This window comes from Trichechus manatus, unplaced genomic scaffold, assembly GCF_000243295.1.
Source record: "Trichechus manatus latirostris isolate Lorelei unplaced genomic scaffold, TriManLat1.0 scaffold00043, whole genome shotgun sequence".
NCBI classification, from domain to species: Eukaryota; Metazoa; Chordata; class Mammalia; order Sirenia; family Trichechidae; genus Trichechus; species Trichechus manatus.
This window is the reverse complement of record NW_004443979.1, coordinates 5,839,102-5,856,557: the sequence shown is the minus strand read 5'-3', so window position 1 is coordinate 5,856,557 and position 17,456 is coordinate 5,839,102. Positions and strand designations below refer to the sequence as shown.

Below are 17,456 nucleotides of genomic sequence, written 5' to 3'. Positions count from 1 at the left end.
ACAGAGAGGATCATTGAAGAACTGCTGACAGAAAACTTCCCCAATATCATGAAAGATGAAAAGCTGGCCATCCAAGAAGCTCAACGAACCCCATATAGGATAGACTTCATAAGAAAATCACCAAGGCATATCATAATCACACTTGCCAAAACCAAAGACAAAGAATCCTAAGAGCAGCTCATGAAAAACAAGAAGTCACATATAGAGAAGAAACAATAAGACTAAACTCAGATTATTCAGCAGAAACCACGAAGGCAAGAAGGTAATGGGATGACATATATAAAACCTTGAAAGAAAAAAATTGCCAGCCAAGAATAACATATCCTGCAAAACTCTCGTTCAAATATGATGGTGAAATTAGGACATTTCCAGATAAACAGAAATTAAGGGAATATGTAAAAACCAAACCAAACTTACAAGAATGATTAAAGGGGGTCCTTTGAACCAAGAACAAACAACTTAAGCTCACAGACTGAATGTAGGACGCAGGATCATTCCATTCTCCACACGATATCCAGAGTGTTCTTTTAAAATGTAAATCATATCCTACAGATCTAGCTTAAAACTTCCAATGGCTTCCTGTTAACCTCAAAGTAAAATCTAAACTTCTTCTTACTATGGTCTAAAAGGTCTGATGTGTGGCTCCTGCCTACTTCTCCGACTTCATCTCCTGTCATTCTAACCCTTGCTCATGTGCTCTAGACTCCCTGGCTTCCTTCTGCCTAAAATAGATCAGGTTTAACTTTGTCTTGGTTCACTTGCTGTCATTCCCTTTATACTGTATCTTCATAAAGTTGGCTTCTTTCTCATTCTTTGTAACTAAAACTCAAAGATCACTATTTCAGAGAAGCACCTCTTCCAGCCTACCTAAAGTAGCCCTCCCAGCCCCTTGCTGTCTCACACTCTTTCTCTTTATCCTATTTTATTTTCTCCATATGACTTGCCACTATTTAAAACTATGCTGGTTATAACTTAGTGTCTGTCTCCTCACTTTGCTAGAAAAAAGTCCATGAGAGTAAGGCTTAGAATAGCACCCGGCACAAAGTAAGTGTGCAATAAGTGCTTATTTAAGATTTAGCAAGTGAAGGGAAGTCTGCCTATATCTGAAATTATAGATGTTGGCTCTGAAAATCACTCTCTTTTAAACTAGAAGACACAAAATCTGGTTTCAAAAAGCCAAGTACCAAGGTTGAAAGAAATCTTTATTTTCTTTTAGAAAAACGTTTTCCTTTATTGAGAGAAAAAAAAGTATTCCCTTTTAAAAACAGTAATGGAGAGTATACTGTTGCTTTTCTTCTCCATCTCATCTCTCTTTCAATTTCTGTTTCCATCCACGGAAAGAGGCAAAATAAGCAGTAATAGGGGAGTGTGTTATATAAGCCAAACTAACTGCTGGCAAGAATTTTTAGACCTAGGAAAGTACTCCAATACCTGACTTCTGAGTGTCAATAGGTAGCTAATTATGTTTCTCTTGCTAGAGATACATGGACAGAGACAAGAGTCTTTTACTGTCAAATTGGTCTAAACCTTAAAGGACAAGAATTGTACTATGTCCCTGGAAAGGTTTTAAAGTGTAAATTTTTGAATGATACGTTTTATCTACAGAAATCTGGACAAAACAGAGTTCACCAAATTATGAAAGAAACCATACCAAACTATAATAAGGAATTTACATTTCTTTAAATCATATATTTGAATACTTATTTAAGTGATTAATTAAACTGGTTTACATGTATGTTTAACCCCCTTCTCTTCTCCCTCATGCCCCTAAAAAGAATTCCATATTTTGGAAAACAGCACATCCATATAGTTTACAAGAAGCATAGCCATTGGAATCATGAGGTTATAATTACATGCTGATAACCTGACCCATCTACATTAGTACCTAATAGGAAATAAACGATCTCTTGGTAACTGATCTTACAACCCTGAATCTATAGGTGAGAATACAGTCACATTTTTCTTTTATATTTCCTAAACAAGGGAAAATTTCTGGTCCTGAAATTTTAAAACAGTCATATAACCAAAAGTTTCTCACTGTTTCTTCAACAATTTTTAATCCTTTTAAAATAATGTCTTAGTTATCTAGTGCTGCTGTAACAGAAATACTACAAGTGGGTGGGTTTAACAAAGAAATTTATTTTCTCACAATTAAGGAAGCTGAAAGTCCAAATTTAGGGTGCTGGCTCTAGGAGAAGGCTTTCTCTCTCATCTCCTCCGGAGGAAGGCCCTTGTCTCTGAGCTTCTGCTTCTGGGTGATCTTCATGTGGCTCTCTTTCCCCATCTCTACTTGCTAGCTTTCATTTAATCTCTTTTATATATCAAAAGAGATCGACTCACGATAAACCCTACACTAATCTTGTCTCATTAACATAACAAAGACAACCCATTCACAAACGGGATTATAAATAACCACAGGCATAGAGGTTAGGATTTACAACACGTATTTTTGGAGGACATAATTCAATCCATAACAAATATTACATCCTTACTATATTTCAAAGGTTACAGAAAAACAATCTAAAAAGCAATTTTTACGGTCAAGTCTCAAAAAATTTTCAGTAACACACTGTTTGCAAAAACAAAAAAAAGTGAAACAAAAATAAGAATCACCTGTAATTCACAGATCAGTGATAATTACTGTTAACATTTTGATGTCTACAGTAGTTCTTAAAGTAGGTTAATACTTACAGATTCCCGAAGGTACCCTTGTCCAGCAACATCATATAAGCTGAGTCCTATTCTTGTTTGGTGAAGCCAAACTGACAATGAACAAGATAATGAAATGTAACTATTAAGATGTATCATTAGCATGTATGCACAAAAGGAGATAAAGAGCTAATCCAATAATTCTGTAAACATATTACTTACTCATTAACCTCAAAATTGTTTGAAACAAAACAAACAGACCATAGAATTACTGAAAGATTTCAACAATTCTATCATGTCTAAAGCGAGAATGAAATTCATGCCCCTGAGGGTATTATTCTTCACCTATTAAACCTGGTGTTCCGTGAAACAGGGACAGCTAGCGTAATATTATGCCTTTAATAAAGCTGTTTTTATTCTACTGAGGTTAATTACAGCAACCAAATATTAGTTAAAGATGGAACACACAGGGCTTCACAGATCATTATGGTACTTATAGAAATCACAACAACTCCAAGTTGTTTAATAAATGTTCCTTGAAACTGATCTGCTATAGGTGTGGATTTGAAACTATCCTCTTAGGCGATCTGTAATATATTGGTAAAGTAAAATTACCAGTGAATTAAAATGAAATTATTTCAAATAACCATACGTTAAAACTCTTGGTTCAGCTTTTAATAGTTCTAGATTGCTAGTATCTTTAGGATATATGAGAGTGGTTTTTTTTTTATAACGATGAACCCACATTTATGGTAGAAAAATCACAGCTCTAGTAAGCTCCATGACAGAGTCAAGGTAACAGCATAACAAATCTTGATAAAAAGATAAAATATTCTGCTATTTACATTTGATAAGACAGTTGTGTCACATGAAAGAGATGCTATAAAAGCACAGGCCAAAGGCCTACTTGCTTCCTATTTGATTTGAGGCATTCAAGCACAATAAAGATGAATTACCTTTTCTCATGACATAATTAAAGAACTGCATGATAGAAATTCTTCCATAGGAATCTGCATGAAGGAGTTTAGCAAAGACTTTTGCTGTGAAGAATTGCCTAAGAAAAGGAAATAAGGATTGAAATGATCTGCCAACATAATATAAAAATGTGAATTAGCAAACAATAATTTATGAACAATTATAAAACTTAAAACTATAAAATTATAAAAAATTTATATAATTGTATAAAATTATAAAACAATTATAAATTTCAAAAGAATTAGCAGACAATGGCTATATGTTTAATGGCTATATGAATAATCCTTTATGAATTACTCAAAGATCAAAACAAAAAAAAAATCAAAGAGAGAATTATAGAGACTACTCACATATCAAAAAACTTAAAATATTAAGTCACACATTTTTGCATTCTTTTGCCTTAAGAATGAAGGCCTAAAGTGTCACAAATAACCTATATTATTTCTTTCAATAAATTCACACCAATGTAATTCTTTTCATGATTGTAGATAATTTTATTAAATTTCATTAGTAATTCAAATTGACTGAAAATGTCATTCGGACTTATGTTTTCATTAACATTTGAGGCATTTAAAAATGCTTAACACAACATACTCCTTTGTAAATTATATTATTCTTACTTGCACTTTGGTCCAGCTTTTTCACCAACCTTCAAAAAATTTTCATAATTGATCATTGCTTCCTCTCCAATCATAGGTGGTGTCTGGTGTTTGTCCAGCAAGAACCATAAGTTCTTAAGAGAATTGCAGAAATGAAGATGATGTAAGTAACAAAACAAAATTTAAAAACGTATTAAATGTGTCATTTCCGTTAAAATGAAAGTCTGATAGCAGAGAGTTAATATTAAGATGAATCTCATTCCTTACTGTCCTTTTGATTACTAATAACAAAACAATAAAAACAGCTAACGTTTATTGAGTGCCTACTAAATTCTAAGTTTTTCATATACAGTGCCTCTTTAATCCATATAACTATGTGATGTAGGCACTGTTTAACCCTACTTTACAGATGAGAATTGAAGCACAGAGATGTTAAGTCCACTGCCCAAGGTCATAGAGCAGAGCCAGGATTTGAATCCCTGCAGTATGGCCCTAGAGCAGTGGTTCTCAATTTTGGCTGCATATTAGAATCACCTAGGGACTTAAAAACACACACACACACATTATGCTTTCGGGATGGGGCCCACGCAAGCTCACACGGGAACCATTGCTTCAGAGCCTGTGCTTTTACCTGCTTTTAATTAAAAGGCACCATGAGATCCTGCAAGACTTCAGTAGCACAAACAAGAAATGGTTAACATCGAAAGCAACATTTTACTCCATTCTCACCTGTAATTCTTCGTTATCTAATAGCTCTCTGCTTTTCCTTTGCAGAAAGACGGCTCTGGATTCCTCTCTTAATTTCTGTAGTAAGACTTCATCTTCAGCTGGCAGCTAAAAATACATTGTAGAGTTAATTTTTTATGTGTAAATTTTAGAAAAAGTTTGTGCTTGATGAGCTAAGTATCAATTATCTGAATTATTCACTTATATTAATCACTCATTCCCTGAGAATCCCAGTTAAACAAAATGTTTACTATCTTTACAAACAATATTATAATTAATTAAGTTTAGAAGGTAACAGGTTCAAGAGATATCCAGCTAAGATTTCAAAGTTATTCTATAGTGGCTGCACTTTACAAAAAACCCACTGCCACTGATTCCACCTCATAGCAACCCTATAGGACAGAGTAGAACTGCCCCATAGGGTTTCCAGGGCTGTGAATCTTTATGAAAGCAGACTCTCACATCTTTCTCTGCCGAGTGGCTGACCGCTGACCTTTCAGTTGGCAGCTGAGTGCTTTAACCGCTGCGCTACCAGGGCTCTTCTACATAATACTAAACAGGTCTTATTCTTTTCTGTAGACGTCACTTTCAGCTATAAAAGGCTTCCTTAAGGTCTTACTTTTAAATTTATAACCCTTCGTTATGTATGTTTTTTGTAATGTTCTCAAACCATATATGATTCTGTAATGTTCTTAAATTATATATCTGTAATATGCTTAAGGCACTATTATGTTGCTTCTATAACATTGTTAAGCCCCAGATGCATAAGCTGCTTATAACGTGACTTAGAAGTAAACAAGTTCTGAACTTAAAAAAATGACAGTATGTGAAAAATGTGGTAAACAACCTTTAAGTTGGCCCTTCCCCAGCATGTAGTGACAAAAGAAAAGGCAACATAGCTAATCTTCGTAAACTAGTTTTGAAACATAAATCTAAACCAGGGCTTTGAACTGGAACATTCCGGCTCAAACTCCTGCTGAGAATTTGCATTTCCACCCCAGGTATACTAAATCAGAATCTACAGTTTAAAAAAAAAAAATCCCCAGGTGATTATTATGTATAATAAATTTTGAGAGCCATTGCTCTACTAATGGTTTGGTCCTTAACCAGCATTAACATCGCCTGGGAACTTGTAACAAATGCAAATTCTCAGCAGGGGTTCAGACCAGAATCAATGGGTTTGAAGCCTTCATCTAAACAACCTCCCTAATCTCTAACCTTGAAGACAAGATGCAACATTTGGCTAATCTCTAACCCTGGAGAAAAGAAATAACATATCAGTCTTTGATGTCACACTGGCCTGTATTATATGAAGCCAAGGTGAACAATTCACATATAAACTCTGAATTTCTCCTCACTCACCGAGAGAAGGCAGAGTCAGAGTATCACCCTCTCAACTCTGACACTTTCCTTAGAAAAGACCCTGTCAGAGGCATAGCTTGATACTCTGCCTGCCGCTGCCAATCTTGGACCCTATCTACAAGGCACCTCTGCCAAGTTCGAGCTATGATCAAGCCTTCCTCCTAAGACCACGCATAAAAGGTAAACACCTATAGTCTAAATATTTGTACTCTAACCATTGAACTGACATCATGATTATAATGGTTAATTCTGATTCTCTGGTTCTACATGAATATCATGAGTTTTTACTTGCATGCCTTGCCATGACTACCTTGCAGTAAACTAAATGAGTTTATGCATGACAAATTTGAGTATCTCTCTAATAATTTCTAAGATTAAAATTAAATCCTACACAACACCCCTTCAAAAACTTTCTTTACCACTTTGGAACAAGGAAATATACAATTAAGTGTAACTCTTTTCATTCTCAATTTTTCACTTTTGCCTTAAGAAAAACTTTTTATACCTTGTGTAATAGGAGAGGCCAAGTTAGCCTAAGTGGTATAAAAAGCTTGACAATATAATACAATAGAATATCTACTACCAATATTCATAATAAAAATTAGGAAGAAAAAAAAAAGTCCATAGCTCAAAGAAGGTTGCAAGTGACAACTGTGTTGTTATAACAACTTATATTAAATCTCAAGATTTTATCAGTCCAAAATGTTTTATAATAGAGATAAGATCAACTAGAGTGAAAGAATATATGAAATTGAAAATATAATGCTCAATTTATTTGTTTTTAAAATATAAAATTCTGATCCCACTTTTAAAATTATAAACTCTGCAAGATTTGCTTAGATACCACTTACCCTGTAATAAAACCGGGGAATGGTCTTATAGAATTCATTTGTGTTTTTTCTACCTCCTTTCCATTCTGAGTAGTATTTGGTAAATAAATCCATTTCTTCATCTTTTAATTCTTGCTCACTTTTTTTTTCTGGTAACAAAACAGATCAACCACTGTTGAAGTCAAATAATACTTTTACTCAGGTCGTCCTATACACGACAGTCAAAACAGTTACAGTGTTAAAGACCTTCCCAATTATGTTATACACTGAACATCTTATTTCAACTTTTTTGAAACAAAAAGGATCACTACTCTCTACAGACTCTCCTACATCTTTAGCCACTTCTGAAAATGTTTCCTCTTCTTTGTATCACTAAAACTTGTCTCTTCCTTAAGTCACTGCCTCTCCTACAGACCTCTGGAGTTCTCCTAATTCATTCAACCAAAAATATTTACTGAGCACCTACTATGTATAGAGTGCTGTACTAGGACTGGAGATACAGGGGTGAGCAAAACAGGCATGGCCCCTGACCTCATCGAGTTTCAGCCTGTCCCTTCCAAATTACTATTCCTCCATCTAATGTAAAAACTCTCTCTCTGAAGCTCACACCACAGGGCATTATTACCCTCCAACCTGTCTGTTGCTGGCATGCACCAATCTCATACAGCCATTCCTCCACACTTATTTGTGGACCATGGCAACAGGTGCCTGGTGTTCTTACCCTCAAGGTCCTGCAATCATCGAGGAAGAATTAAATATTTATATGGGTGACCTTAACCTCTTCAATTCTAAAAGATTTCACCTCTACTCCACTTCTGTCACTCAGTTTCATAGCAAGACCATGGGTCTTATCTGGTCCTCTTCTGAAACCTTAAACTCCAATATCAGATCAAATTTTCCCTTTCTTTTGGGTACTTCAAAAAGAAACAACCCAAACTTGTTGCTGTTGAGTCGATTCTGACTCATATTGACACTACAGGACAGAGTGGAACTGCCCCACAGAATTTCCAAGGCTGTAATCTTTGCAGAAGCAGACTGCCATATCTTTCTTCTGTGGAGTGGATGGTGGGTTCGCACTGCCGACCTTTCGGTTAGCAGCTGAATCACTGTGCCAACAAGGCTCCTAGTAGGTACCTACCAAAAACCAAACCAAACCCACCGGTATCGAGTTGATTCTGACTCATAGTGATGCCACAGGACAGAACAGAACTGCCCCATAGGGCTCACAAGGCTGTAAATCTTTACGGAAACAGACTGCCACATCTTTCTCCCGTGGTGTGGCTGGTGGGTTCGAACTGCTGACCTTTCGGTTAGCAGCCAAGTGCTTAACCACTGCACCACCAGGGCTCCTAAACCCACTGCCACCAAGTCGATTCCGACTCATAGTGACCCTGTAGGACAGAGCAGAACTGCCCCATAGGGTTTCCAAGGAGCTGCTGGTGGATTGGAACCGCCCACCTTTGGGTTAGTAGCTGAGTTCTGAACCACTGTGCAACCAGGGCTCCCCAGGGCTCCTACTAGGTACTTAAATCAAAACCAAACCAAACCCAACCCGTTGCTGTCAAGTTGATTCCGACTTACAGTGACCCTACAGGACAGGGTAGAACTGCCCCATAGGGTTTCTAAGGAGTGGCTGGTAGATTCGAACTGCCAACCTTGTAGTTAGCAGCTGAACTCTGAACCACTGTGCCACCAGGGCTCCAGTAGGTACTTAAAAAACCAAAAAACCCACTGCTGTCAAGTGAATTCTGACCCACAGCAATCCTACACGACAGAGTAGAACTGCCTCATAGGGTTTCCAAGGAATGGATGGTGGATTTGAACTGTGACCTTCTGGTTAGCAGCCTGAGCTCTTACCCACTGTGCCACCAGGGCTCCAGTAGATACTTAGGAGGTGTTAAATAAATGCTTTTTGAAATGAATTTATTGAATGGATTAGCCTAAGCCACCCTGAATGCTTAAGGCTAGTATTTGGGCATATTATAGTGATCATTCTCCTAGTCATAGTTTTTAACATATTCAAATTTGTTGCTACAGGCAGAGTCCACACACACAAACAGAACCATGTGCTGACTGGCAACTCAGCCGCAGAGAAAGAAAAATTGATGATACAGGAGAGAGGTGACAACGCAGGCGTACATTCTTGAGTAGGCAAGAGGGGGATCTAGCACAAAGGATGGGATCTAATACACTGATGAAGGAAACAGCCTTGAACAGGAGCTTGTATAATCTATATACTGTACTAATTATTTCGTTTATTGTCTCTCCCCACACTAAGGTGTAAGTTCCACAAGGACAGGAATTTTTGTCTGTTTTGTTCACTGCATAGCCTAGAACAGTATTTGACACGTAACAGGCTTGCAATAGATACTTCTGAAAGAATGAAGTGGGTTCAAAAGAGAATGGGAGGAGAAAGTGGAAAAACCACAAGTATACATAACTATTTTGAGAAGTTTCCTACAATGGGTTCAGAGAAATATGTCAGAAGCTGGAGAAGGATGTGGGATTAAATGCTTTTTGTTAAGATACGGGAATATTACAACATGTTTGTCAGTGCTGATGGAAATGATCCAGTAGAGAAAGAGAATCTGACGATGCATGAGAGAGAACAATGCAGGAGTGAGTTCAGTGAATAGAAGGGAATGCTCTAATGCTGGAGGAAAGGGACTGTCTCAAATAGCAGCATGGACAGTTCATCATTTTAATAGTGAAGGCATAGTGTATGGGCATCTACGCAGGGACAGATAGAAATGGTAAATGGGAGCAGGTGAGGTTCTTCTCTGCTTGTTTCTATTTTCTCAATGATGTAAAAAACAAGTTAATCGCCAGAAAGTAAGGAGTAAAGTGGGTAGGACATATTGGAGATTTAAAGAGAAAGGAGAAGGGGTGAAAAGAATTACCTTAGAGTGTAGGAGACTTAATGTTTAGGAAAGCATGGCTAAAAAAACAAAAACAAAATCAAACCCGTTGCCGTTGAGCCTGACTCATAGCGACCCTATAGGACAGAGTAGAACTGTCCCATAGTGGTTCCAAGGAGGCCTGGCAGATTCGAACTGCCAGCCTTTCAGTTAGCAGCTGTAGCACTTAACCACTATGCCACCAGGGCTTCCGGAAAGCACAGTAGACGTGTCTAAAACTCCTAGTTTAGGCTAGTGGACATGAATTGAAAGGGAGGCAACTCACCATGGTTCTGTTTTTTTCTAGTCATTTTCAGCTGCCCTGGTGCAGGGGAATACGATGATAGACGATTTAACCAAATTGGTTAACAGATAAATGTGAAGAAAAGAGAAAGGGACGAGGAAAACTAGATTACGAAATCAAAGATGGATAAGGAGAGAAAAAAGCACATGAAAAGTGTGACAATAAAAGGAAGCAGGATCAATGGATTACAAGTCCCGGTAGGGTCTGAGAACTGTTGGGGCCGGGGTTCTCCGTTATTCCTGACAACAAGTCTAGGTTTTGACTTTTGAGTGGCTTTTCCTTCCCTTCAATCCTTTCCCTGGGATGTTGGGACCAAACCTCTGTGGATCCCTAAACCGCAATACACTCCGCCCCCTTTATCAAGCGAGGCTTTACAGAAGCGATGAGTGAGGCTCCCAGTGGCTCCTCCTTCCCATTATTTCCCCACGCCACCCCCGAAGTTTGGGGACGGGCTATCCCAGCGAGCGGCCCTTCCGAAACTCACCGTTTGGACCGGTGTTAAGTGTCGCTAACCGCCGGCGAAGAACTTCTTTCCAGTCCATGGCCGATTCCCGCGCTGCAGCTCCTGCATTTGCTTTTTACTAACTGCTCCACTCCCGCCCCGCTCCCCAGCTTAAACGTCTGATGCCTCCAGCACCCAAAAGGGATGGGAAAGCCGCTCAACCCGCCATCTTCGACATGGGCGGAAGTCTGGGTTACAGAGGCAAAAACAATTACTGTAGCAAGTCGCGGAGAATACGGCGATTACGCTAAGGGCAGAAAGCAGACGTGAAGAGAAAGGAAAATGGCCCTCCTTAAGGAGGCTTCCCAACGTCATCGATTCCGATTTTAAAGGAGCAGGATAAAGAAGGCCATGCTTTTATTTTTTCCCTCTTGGTTCTTTAGCGCGTACGACCCACGTGACTCAGGAGTCCACTGGAATTTCCGGCTCAGGGGGAGGGCTTTTTTCCTTCACAATTTCTTTCCGTTGTTCATTGCGGATATCTGGAGGCTCTAAAGGTTCCCTGAGTCTTATGCACGTTTTCAGCCGCCGCCTTCTGTCACTAAAAGCCTCAAAATCGCCTTTTCTTCCTCGCCTCCAGGCCTATCGGAACGCCTAGGTCCGCTTTGCTCAAGCCCTGCGGGCCGGGGCTGGCGCGGTGCATTGTGGACGCTGTAGTTTTCGCCGCGTTTATGGCTGCGTTAAGCGTCAGTGCTGTGGTGAGTTGTTGAATGAAATGAATTTTGTTTGTGATCCATCCGTACGCAGTCAAGGCCGTGCCCGTCGTGGACCTCCTTTCCTTACCTGACTTGTTGACTCGGCTAACCCCACTTCCCACGCCCGCCTGACCAGTTTTGCGGCCCGGGGAGGGTTGTTATGCATGGTGAGGGCCCCCTAAACTTTGACTTTCGCGGCTGTCTTTGCTGCTGGCAGGTCTGGGTTTAGAAACTCTTGGTCGCGGTTTTCGACTTTGCGCCCCCTTTTCAGCAAGGCTGTCAAGAGATCCTGCTCTTTTTTGAGGACGGTTGTGATCCACGTGAGTCGAACTGGGCATTCTTCCTTTTGCTTTTTCCTCAGGTTCGCGGTCTGGAGTATAACAAGCAGCCGAGGATCCCCATTCAGAGAGCAAGAATTCCTACCCTGTCCCCTGGTTCTGGGGCCTGCCACCGAGGTCGGATATACCCTGATTGTTATTTAATGAAGATAACTTACCAGTCTTCGTTGCTGTCGACTATTCCCAAAAGAAGAACCTTGATTTGTTTTTAAAGGAGAAACAAAGGCTTTTTAAAAGTTGCTCGTCCACTTCCTACCGCTCCACCCCCAAGCGTATAATTTTGTTATAGAAGTAGAGGCTCTTTAAACATCTCTTTCACTCTCTGGTGCTAATTTCACTGCATAATGACTTTCTGTTTGTTTGGGTTTCGAAGCTTTTCTAAGCTTTGGAAGAACAACTCATACCTTTGGCTAGGCCCAGGAAACTCTCTGTCTCTCTTTCTCGTGGACTGCTATGGCATCAGGAACAAACAGAGGTGGTTTTCTCTTACAACAGTGTCTCCACAGAATACCAAAGCAATGAATCTGCTGATTGCCAAGACCAGATATCACAGGAAAGGAGATGAGGGAAGTAATAAGCAAGTTTCTTCTGATTCTCCTCATCTTTTTGCAGCTGGAGCAGCTAAGAAGAGAGCACAGATGAATCCTCAGAGTAAAGATCCTGTCTCACCACCTCTGAGGAACACTGTTCAACTCCCGACAAAACCTTTGAATTCAGAGGAATGGGATAAACTTAAGGAAGATTTCAAAGGAAAGGCCAATTTTGAAAACTGGATCAGCTCACAGATAACTCACTGTCGTAGTTCTGTAGATGTGGCCAAATCTCTGCTGGCATGGGTAGCTGCAAAAAACAATGGTATTGTAAGCTATGATTTACTGGTCAAGTATTTATATCTCTGTGTCTTTCATAAGCAGACAGCAGAAATTTTTGACGTCTATGAAATCATGAAAGCCAGATACAAAAGTTTAGAACCAGGGGCTTACACTCTCCTCATCCGGGGATTAATCCACTCAGACAGATGGAGAGAGGCCTTGCTGCTATTAGAAGATATCAAAAAAGTCATGATCCCTTCAAAAAAGAACTATGATGACTGTATCCAGGGAGCCCTCCTTCATCAAGATGTAGACACAGCTTGGAATCTGTATCAGGAGTTGCTAGGTCATGATCTTATTCCAATGTTGGAAACTTTAAAAGCCTTCTTTGATTTTGGGAAAGATACAAAGGACGATCAATATGCAAACAAACTACTAGACGTTCTTTTGTATCTAAGAAATAATCAGCTATATCCTGGGGAGTCATTTGCACATAGTATAAAAGCATGGTTTGAGAGGTAATTGTAAGTTTTTTTAATATATATACTTTTATTTTAATACCTATTCTTAAAAGTAGCCCCCCCCCCTTTTTTGGTCATTGCTGGGAATTATTACTATTCAAAGTATACTTATTTTCCATCTTTTAGTAAGATTTGCTTCCTCTTAAAAAAAAATTTTAAACTTTTTGAAAAAATTTTTAAAAAGTAGCAGCATAAACAATGTTAGTCTCCACCCATCACGTAAAAGGGAAATTTTAGAACATTTGTAGTTTTTACGTATTTTTTCCTTTTAGAAGGATCATTTGTTTTTTTTGAGTCACCCAGTATGATATTGATACTTAATAGTACTTGTGTCAGAGTTCATAGGAAGAAAAGGTAATAGCATTTGGCTGGAGCTATCTCTGGTTCATATTAGTATTTTCAGAAATTCCTCTGAAACCTAGTGATTGGTATGTTGATATTCTGTTTAATCTCTGCACTTCATCAGTTTAGATGGTTAAAGTAGCAAGGGGATCCTTATCAAATCTGATATGCAAGTATTAAAATGGGAAATCTTCATACTTCCATTTCCTTTGTATAGTTCCATCGTTTGGCTGTTCTCTCTCCAAGGCCATCTCCTTTACTTTCCCATTGCTTTTATTCTTGTTATTGGCTACATGCCTGTTTATTGCCCCAGTCTTTTATTTATTTATTTATTTTCATCATTAATTTGCTTTAGGTTCTTTTTATAAAAATGTATTCCTTCCTTCTCTGGTTTTCTCTTGTTTTTCTACTACGTATCATGTTTACAAAGCATTGACGTGGAAATTACACTTAATTGCCTTTTGAGCTAGATAATCATTCAATCATTTAACAAATTTATTGAATACGAATGGAGGAGGAGCCAGATTGTGAAAATGTTTGAATGCCAAAGAGTCAAGAATGGTGGTTTTGAAGTGGTGTTAGAAAGAACTGCCAAGACATTGAGAAGTGTAGATTGGGGAGGGATTAAGATTGGAAATGGGGAGATCTGTTGGAAGCAATTGTAGGTTTGGGTGAGAAATGATGAGGTCCTGAATGAAGTAACTAGGGAAGTAATAGAACCAATAGGATTTGATGGTAATATATGTAAGTGGAAAAAGTAAAAGATAAGTTGATTGAGCAAATAAATATATAAATAGTTTTTGAATCCCTCCAGTTAGGCTAGGAACTGAGAATGTTTTATGATAGAAGATCTGTTATGGTGGCATCCACAACCTTACTGGGGATACAATACCTAACAGTTAAATAACAGTGGTATATTAGATACTAACATAAGAGGAGATAAATTTTTCTGGTCTAGAATGATCTCTGGCAGCATTATGGAGAAGGTTAGAGTTGGATTTGGTTTAGAGATTACACTACTAAGATCAGCTGCTTTCTGTACAGCACCAGTGAGATAAATTTGGAATTAAAAAAGATGAGGGTAGGATGGCAGGAGGGGATCTGAAGGGAAGAAGGAGATTCAGAGTAGGGCACATCAGGTCCTTATTCCTGTCACAGTGTAACAACCACTTTTCCAATTAAACGATTTTAGGGAAGTATCCTTAACTCTTCAGAGCTCTTGCCTACAGAGTTTCTAAATACACTGAATATCCTTCGATTCAGTAGGAATTTAATTTTGTGATGATTTGGTTTTACGATCTCTTTTATAGTGTTCCTGGAGAACAATGGAAAGGACAATTCACCACAATCCAGAAAAGGTAAAGGACAATTTTTAGTTTACTTTTAACTTGTTCAATTCAGGGTTAGTAGGTTTTGTTGCTATTGGTTAAAAAAAAAGAAATAGAAGTTAAGAACACCTTAGGGATAGGATGGAGCCCTGGTGGTGCAGCAGTGAAGTGCTTGGCTGCTAACCAGAAGGTTGGTGGTTCGAACCTACCCTGCAGTTCCATGGGAGAAAGACCTGGCGATCTGACCCTGTACAGATTACAGTCTAGAAAACCCTGTGGGGCAGTTCTGCTCAGTCACATGGGATTGCTGTGAGTTAAAATCAGTTTGACGACACCTAACAGCAACAACAGGGATAGGATAATTAAGAGTTTATAATTAGAGAACCTTAAAAAAAAGCAGTATTTTGTATTAGAGAATTTGCAGAACATTTTGCCTGTCTGTGAGTACAGTGAGCCCTGTGTGAAGTCTTAGAATATTTTCTCCTGGATTTTTGGTACCCAGTTGTGTTTTAGGAATGACTTTAAAAACTTCGCTTACGCACTCAGCAGTCTACTCTCTTGAGTTTCCTGGCACACTGATGTGTAACATTATCAGGTTTACAAAAAAAATCATATGCATGTAATGAATACAAAGGTTTTAATGTTCGTTTTTATTACTTTTCAGTTTCCTTATGTCTTAAGATTATTCATTTTAGAAAAAAAATCCTTCCCAGGGCATTATTTAACATAAACAATTACAATTACAGCGGTCAATGTTTGGGCTGTGGAAAAACCATAGAGTCTATTTACCTGAGTCCAGAAGAGTATGAATTTCTCAAGGAAAATATCATGAGAAATGTGATAGATGGAGGTGATCAATACAAAAAGACAACACCTGAGGTGAGTCTGGAACAGGTTTTATTGCATTCTTGAATTACTTGGCTAGAGCAGGTTTCAGTAAACTTTTTCTGTAAAAGGCCAAACAGTAAATATTTCAGGCTTTGCAGACCATGCAATCTCTGTTGAAACTCTGCTGTTGTGGCAAGAACAGCCTAAACAGTATACATAAATGTGTGGGCATGGCTGTGTTCCAGTAAACTTTGTGTATAAAAACAAGCAGCCAGACCATTCTTTGCCAACATTTAGAAAAGAGTACTTTGCTTTAGGATTTCATAGAATGATTGGGTTAGGTTGTCATCCATCTGTTGATGTCAGTCCTTGTACATTAGTCATTGTGCATCTGGGCAAAAATACACTTAAACTAAAAAAAATAGATGCTTATTCTTTCTCTAAGTGCTTCCAGAAAACTGTTCAGTAAACTCCCATGAAAACGTTCTGGTTTCTCACAACTTTTCTAGTCAGGGGAGCTTAGGGTAACTTGACAAAATCATGTTTTCTTAGTATTGAATTGGAATGTCTTAAGTCATTTATAGTAGCTTTATTTTGCTAATCTTCAGTACTTTATGCTGGCTTGCTAAGATGAGTTGAAGAGGTAAAATGCTTTCCTGTTGGTCATTCTTGGGGAAAAGTTGCCCATCATCTTCCTAAATGCTTTTTTTTCAAGGTACCAAACAAAAAAGAGAAGGGAAAATTGTTCTGCTTTCTCACTTTAACTTATAAGTTTCAGAAAATATGCCTAGATTATATTAAGACCTTTAACTTCAGAATAAAGTCCAAACCTGGTCCATAAAAGCTATACTTCCATTTCGTAGAATACCTTTGAGCTGACTTTATTCCTAAAGTGACAGTTAACACTTAAGTAATGCTAAGTACTTTACATCCATTATCTTATATCTCATTTAATCCTTACAACCACCCTAAAAGGTACTGTTTTATTTTTATATTACAGATAAAGTGATTCAGACTTTGGGAGAGTAGATCTGCCCAAGGACACTCCACTAATAAAATCTAAGTCTGACTGACCCCAAAACCTTTGCCATTATACTCTACTGCCTCTCATGGAATAAAAAGTTACAGTGGCAATCCCTAGATCCATGTATGTCTGACAGCCCTGTGGTTGTAGCAGCTCTTAATGCCTTAGGAGTTTCAGCTAGCCAAAATATACTTTAAACCAATAAATTGCCTGTTCTTTCAACATACATCTATTGAGTTCTTACATGTATCTTCTGAGCCAAGTGTTACGGTAGATGCAAGGTTGTGTGAATCATGTTGTTTGCTACCAAAGACTGACCATTTGTGTTGTGTGCTAATTGAGTAATCTTCCTAGTCCCAATTTTTTATTTAAAATTTTTTTTCCATCCTACAGAAACAATGAAAAAAGTAGCACAATGATCACCTATGTACCCTTCATCTAGAGTAAGCAATTGTTAAATATTAGGACACATTTGCTTTCTCTGTTTTTCTCTGAACCATTTGAAAGTAAATTGTAGACATGATGAGGCTGTATCTTAAATATTTCAACATGTATCTTCTAAGAAAAAGAAAATTCTATGTAACTATATACTATCACATCTAAGAAAACTAACATTAATTCAGTGTGATGGAATAAAAAGTCCATATTCAGATTTTCCCAGTTGTCCACCAAAAATGTATTTTATAATTCCTCTCCCCCACCTTGATCCAGGATTCAATCGAAG

General features: G+C 38.2%; 2 protein-coding genes across 6 annotated transcripts in view; one reads left to right on the top strand and one right to left on the bottom strand.

The window, feature by feature from the left end:
* Nucleotides 1-10,962, bottom strand: part of PPP2R3C (protein phosphatase 2 regulatory subunit B''gamma) — a 25,969-nt gene extending 15,007 nt beyond the window's left edge. For 2 of the 3 annotated variants that reach the window (XM_004376515.2, XM_023731470.1), the window contains exons 1-6: nucleotides 10,827-10,962; nucleotides 7,163-7,290; nucleotides 4,953-5,057; nucleotides 4,245-4,357; nucleotides 3,606-3,703; nucleotides 2,692-2,762 (exon numbers count right to left, since the gene is read on the bottom strand). In XM_004376515.2, the coding sequence (XP_004376572.1) occupies nucleotides 2,692-2,762; nucleotides 3,606-3,703; nucleotides 4,245-4,357; nucleotides 4,953-5,057; nucleotides 7,163-7,290; nucleotides 10,827-10,884 (573 nt within the window). In that variant the 5' untranslated portion in view covers nucleotides 10,885-10,962. Of the gene's footprint in view, nucleotides 1-2,691; nucleotides 2,763-3,605; nucleotides 3,704-4,244; nucleotides 4,358-4,952; nucleotides 5,058-7,162; nucleotides 7,291-10,324; nucleotides 10,529-10,826 lie in introns of those variants that run through there. The other variant, XM_023731469.1, reaches the window with a different exon arrangement.
* A 473-nt stretch (nucleotides 10,963-11,435) lies between these two features.
* PRORP (protein only RNase P catalytic subunit) overlaps nucleotides 11,436-17,456 on the top strand; it is a 145,295-nt gene continuing 139,274 nt past the window's right edge. The window contains exons 1-4 of one of the 3 annotated variants that reach the window (XM_023731467.1): nucleotides 11,436-11,542; nucleotides 11,901-13,207; nucleotides 14,863-14,910; nucleotides 15,627-15,759. In XM_023731467.1, coding sequence (XP_023587235.1) covers nucleotides 12,222-13,207; nucleotides 14,863-14,910; nucleotides 15,627-15,759 — 1,167 coding nt within the window. In that variant the 5' untranslated portion in view covers nucleotides 11,436-11,542; nucleotides 11,901-12,221. Of the gene's footprint in view, nucleotides 11,543-11,606; nucleotides 11,707-11,749; nucleotides 13,208-14,862; nucleotides 14,911-15,626; nucleotides 15,760-17,456 lie in introns of those variants that run through there. The other 2 variants (XM_023731468.1, XM_004376512.2) reach the window with 2 other exon arrangements.